Consider the following 5,846-nt stretch of genomic DNA (forward strand, 5'->3'; position numbering starts at 1 on the left):
CAGCGAGAGAGAAAAAGAGAGAGAAAAGGAGAGAGAAAAGGAAGAAGGAAGAAGGAAGAAAAACTGACTCACCGGTAATGACGTCAGCCGTGGAAAGCAAACCGGATCTGAAGTTTTCCCGCGGCAGACGGCGCGGGCGGTCGATCCACCGGCGCGGCGATTCGATTCACCGGCCCGGCCTGGCCGGGCGGGGACGACGTCGACGACGATTCCTCTTCCGTGTAGCAATTACGAGGCACACACGCGCGCCCGTACACATATGGTACACGCACACGCGGGGCGGCGCGTATCCTATTTCGAAAATTCGATCGGCCGATCGATCCGTGAAATCCGCGACGCCGCTTCGTCACTCCGCAGCATACTTGGTGTCGGCGAGCGTGCGCGGGCGCGCTCGCTCGCGGAGAAAATTCGTCTTCTTTCCTATCTCTTTTTACCTCACCTCCGTGCCACTTGTTCCTCCTCTCCCTCCTCGCCTCTCGTTCCGTGCTCCGTTTACTCCACCCAACTACGTTTCGCCGTCTTCCTCTTCTCCTCCTTCTCCACCTCCTCCTCCTCCTCTTTCTCTTCCTCCTCCTCCTTCTCCTTCTTCTTCTTCTTCTTCTTCCTCCCGCTTTCTGCCGCTTGTCGCCGCACTGCACCGCGCACTGTCTCACCCGCACTGTCGTCTCCACGTGCACTGTCACGCGGCACCGCGGCACACACGCGTCGACACTGCCCGTAGAATCGCCAAAACGACTCACGTCTCTTCCTCTTCTTTCGCCGCCTCCTCTTCGTGTCGCCGCTTCCGCTGCGATCTCTGCAGGAAAGACGAGGTCATGGGAAACTTAACTCTGGGGAGTTAATCGCCGCCGAGAGAACGTCGACGACGAGACGACGATCAGCCGTCGCTACCACGCTACTCACGCGCACGCGCACGCGTGCCGAGTTAGGTTAACAGAAGGCTCAAAGGCTGCAACTATCGCGACCCGACCACTCCGACCGACCGACCGACCGACCGACCGACCGATTCCAAAAGCGGAGAAATATTTCCTGTTTCGTGTTTACTTGCTCTCGTCTGCCTCGACTATAATTTTATCAAGCTCACACTTACAAGATTACCCAATCATGCGTACTTATCATTCTTACATTGTATTTCGTCGCGTCCAAGTTGACGTAGGGTAACCGTCCGTTGTTTATGTTATTATGTCACGATTTATTTTTACCTAAATAAATTTCTAAGTCAGGAGAGTAAATTTGGATGCTGGCCACGGATGCCAAACAACTCCAATTACGAAGGGTTCCCTGGGTTAGTACACCTCGGTTACGCAATCCAAGTATTTCGAATCGCGCCACGTTTATCGTCGGCTTCATTTTACTGGACGAAACGGACCAAGTAACCGCGACACGCGTTGTTTAATCGAAGAGAGCTGCGCCGACAGTCGCGCGCATACGCGTGTCATTGTACGTATAGAAGACACACGCACGACACGCGTTGAACTGTCCGTTCCGTCACGAATTGAAGACGCAAGTCTCAAGAAGTGAATCCTCCAACACGAAACGTAACAGACTGCCAATCTAGATTTGTATATATAAACTTGAGCGATTTAAAAATGGAAGCGTTATAAAAATCAAGTTCAATATCACGCTCCTCCGATTGGCATTTTTCACAGCGTATTTCCGACCTTTCGTTTCGGTCGACCTGAACGTAACGTTCGTTTCTAGCAACGCAGATAAACCTTAATCTCAGCTTTAATTTATCCTCTTCCAATTGTAAGAATTAGAAAAAAAATTCAGAGCAAGTTAAATCGAGATTGCAACGCTAACTTACATTGATATAGAAGTGAATATTACAAAAATAAAATAAAATAAAATAAAGAGTAAAATTGAAGGAGGGATTTAAATGAAACTACATTGGATTACGCGCGAGAAGAGACACGCCGCGCCGTCGCCTTCGAGCAGCCAGTCGTTTTAACCGACTGACCCTATCGACGGCGAGCGATTAGACTGAAGCGTAGTGTGCTCGACTTCCGGTTCAGCTGTTCGCACAAAGATCCGCATGTTTCTCCGACCCGCGTGCCTCGCGCCACAGTGTTTTGTTGCCCGTCGCTTGTTTCCGCTCGGTATGCTTCGGCCCGCTCCGTCCTACTCTCAGTTATCCCCACTCTCTCTCTCTCTCTCTCTCTCTCCTACCGTATCGCTCGCCCCACCTCGTTCCCCCGTTGGCGCTCAGAAGGTAGGCGCACCTCGTGCGCCCGAGAATTTCCTCATTGACCCGCGCGCTCCGTATTCCACCTGCGACTCGTCATCACCGTTATTAATATCGTTCCCCGTTGCCGCCGCGCGGACCTCGTTATCGTTCCCATGGCGGGAATCGCGCTACCGTCGTCACCTCCGTTTTCATCGCCTCCGTCGTTGTTGACGGTCGCACAAAACCCTCCTTCCGACGAAAATTGGGCAAGGCGCAGCCGAATTAAGCCGATCGATAGATTTATCGAACAATTGCGAATTAACGATTGAGAGAAAGAGAGAGAGAGAGAAAGAGAGAGAGAATGGAGTAATTAACATCATGCAATCGTGATTAACAAGCAGCTACGGCTTAAATAATCATTAATTATGACTTTTTAAGTAGAAAACGCGCGAGTACATCAGTAATTACAATTGGATCGAACAGGTTGATGTGACATTTAAAAAAGAATAACGAGACCACTCGGTAAACTAGATGCGGTATCTTGCGTTTGATAAGTAATAGAAAATTATGATTAAAGAATTTTTCACGTCATTCAATCGCATCGCAGAGACAAGTTAAACACGACTGTCAATAGTGTCAATAGTGTCAATAGTGTCATTCGAGAGAATCACACGATAATAACAATTTCAATTCAAATTCGTTCGTTCCGGATTACATGTGAAAATATTCTCTCAAATGTTCCATTTTATGATGACATATCATACGATATTTTGCATACTGCTCTGATATTTGATATTTATTTTGTACGTTCCATTCACAAACTCAAGAGAGGTAAGGGAAAGAAAGAAAAAAAAAAAGAGAGAAACTGGAAAATCCTGAAAAACATTCGCGAAAGAGTTGGAAAAAAGCCCAAGGAGTCAACGCTCTCTCGATCTCGTGCGACGAGATCACAACGAATGATCCCTTTCTCCTCCCTCCCCCTTTTACGCGGTCAGACGCGACTCTCCCGATACCCTTCGCGTGCCGCCGCCGCCGCCGCCGCCGCCTCCTCGTTTGCTTCTTCTTCTTCTCGTAGTCGTTTCCATCCGACACGTCGCGTCGAGTGCCGACCCCAGTGCCCGAGAATTCTCCTCTTTCGACAGCACCCGCTGACCGGAGCAGCACTTCTCCTGTGAAACAAAATACATCTCTCATTAAAATATATCTCAACGATGCTAATCAACAACCAGTGATTAACATTTCCATAATCAGCGGATTAATTATTTCAGGAAATAAAATCTCTCTCTCTCTCTCTCTCTCTCGCGCGCGCAATTCAAATTTTTACTCCAGAATCCTACTTCGTTAAAATTATTATTCCGATCGAATTATTCAAATCAACCTCGACATTTTCTTTTCCTAAAATCATTGCGGATTGCAGAAAATCAACGCGGAAATGGAGTCGCAAATTAGAATTAATCGTACAGGGTGAATAAGAGAAAATAAAAATAAATTGCTTGAAAATAAAAATAAATGCGTCTAGCGTCTGGACACCAAGCTGCACAAATAATTGCTGTACAATATAAGCGAGTGACGAAGAAATTTAAAAGAATTCGCTTAGTTAATTGCGAGTAGTATTAGAATGATGCTTTCATTGACTATTCGGTTTCCATTTCTTTTTCTCGGGTATATCTATACTGGTAGAAACTAATTACGTTACAGACTCGCCGGTGAGCACGATAGGAGGTCACGCGATAACGAACGAAACACTTGTAACTTCACAGAATATTCTATGTTTCGGTCTCTCTCTCTCTCTCTCTCTCTCTCTCTCTCTCTCTCTCTCTCGCTCTCTATTTTCCGCGTAATCGACAGTAATTACGTTCCGTGTATTTCCATGTATTCTAACCATAAGTGAGGATGAAATTAACACGCAAATGAGTGATCGAACGTAAACCGATATAGTAGGGAGGGAGGGGGGGAGGAGAGGGAAAAAAACAAAGATGCGCGTTGTTAGCATCGATTTGATACGTCACTTATCATTATCTGTGTGTAAGGTTGATAGAGGCGAACTGAAAACTACCACACAGATGTGTAGTAGAAAGAAATTACGGTTGCATCGAGTTTAGGATAAGCGTTCAATAATAACCGGTTATTGACCTACCTATTATACGCACGATTTATAAATTCAAACAACTGTATAAAGTACGGAGGAAACATAATGTTAAGTACAAGTATACGCACAAGTAGATAAGTTATAGAAATGGTGAATGTAAAATAAATGATAAAATCGAAATATAATGTAATATTAATATTATTCGAGCATATATAAAATATAACTAGCGCTTGACAGTTTTGCATATATTTTCGAAAAATTTTATATCCGTACCTATACAATGCGTAATTCCGTAAATATAAATTCAACATTGGAAAAGTTGTCAAGTTTCCAGGAGAAATTCTTCCAATAAAGACATTGTTAAGAGCGATTTTCGTTTAGAGTTTCTCGCGTGAAAGTGCAAAACTACCTGTACGACTTGAATGAGGAAAATTTGTAAACCCTGGTCGTCGTGCGAGTCTATCAGTGCGCCCGCGCCGTCCCGACGCGACGTAAAGAAACGTAATGTATTTCGCAGGAAATCCGCAGCAGCCGACGGAGATACGGCAATTACGGTCGGGATACGTGTACCAAGCACGCAACGGGGGCGCAATCGATCGTTCCTCGCGCAGTGGGAAATACTGCGGGAGAAAGCATCTGACACGCGTTTGCGAATTGCGCCCCCCCCCCCCCCGGTGCCGTATCCAAGGAACCCAGGTCGATTCGCTGCTGTGTTGAATACGCAACAATAGCAAAAATGGCATCAGCTGTGCGGGACAGCCCTAGCTCACTTACCATCGATCTTTTTGTTACGCGGCTCGGAACAACGGCACTGCCGCCCGCGACCAAATAGAAATTGAAATTATTTTCAAACGTCCGTCCGAAGGTGGTAACTTTAAAGTTTAAAGCCTTACCACGTTAAGTCGAAGAGAAAATTCAATTAAGATCAAAAATAAAATTTCAATATTATTCAAGCTTGAAATATAAGAATCGTCGCACAGTTCACAGTTACTCTCATTTGGTTCAAACAACGGTACTTTACGTAATACTTTCAATTCGCTTAAATATACGTAAAAATTTCGCTGGATACAAATCTGAGGGTAATTTTCTTACACCGTCGAATATGTATAATGTAGCTGATCGCTTGAAACTTTTTGCATCGAAATTTCTACATAATTGCTTTAATGATTCAACAAAATTATTTTCAAATCTGTATCTGGCTAGATTTTGCTAATACTTGAGCAAAATCGTTCTTCCCGTGCCGTGAAAGCGCGATATAATTTTCACTGGAGTGAGAAAATTCACGAGTGTGAAAATCAGCCGGGAGATCTCATCGTGCGAGCAATACGATATGCAAGGATTTATGCCTACGATACTGAAGAGCAGGCGATCTCTCGATAGCGTTAATCGCGAGCAAACGAAACGCGCGCGATCGAAAGTTTTTCCCCAAGACGATCTCACTTAATCGCACATTACGGCTCTCGCGCGGTATAAGTTGAGTCATCGCGTATAGTAGTGCACTAATGGTCGTCCACCTTGAGGATGTTTCCTTTAGAGTATCTTATCTCTCTCTCTCTCTCTCTCTCTCTCTCTCTCTCTCTCTCTCTCTCT

The 5,846-nt window shown here is 45.3% G+C and overlaps 1 protein-coding gene across 1 annotated transcript in view; it reads right to left on the reverse strand.

The window, feature by feature from the left end:
- Positions 1-78: 78 nt before the first annotated feature.
- The window catches only part of LOC108750390 (protein PXR1-like), a 7,163-nt gene continuing 1,395 nt past the window's right edge, over positions 79-5,846 (reverse strand). Inside the window, exons 2-3 of the mRNA XM_018489803.1 lie at positions 3,181-3,336; positions 79-796 (exon numbers count right to left, since the gene is read on the reverse strand). Coding sequence (XP_018345305.1) covers positions 493-796; positions 3,181-3,336 — 460 coding nt within the window. The 3' untranslated portion in view covers positions 79-492. The remainder of the gene's footprint in view (positions 797-3,180; positions 3,337-5,846) is intronic.

Source organism: Trachymyrmex septentrionalis, unplaced genomic scaffold (assembly GCF_001594115.1).
Source record: "Trachymyrmex septentrionalis isolate Tsep2-gDNA-1 unplaced genomic scaffold, Tsep1.0 scaffold37, whole genome shotgun sequence".
Lineage (NCBI taxonomy): Eukaryota > Metazoa > Arthropoda > Insecta > Hymenoptera > Formicidae > Trachymyrmex > Trachymyrmex septentrionalis.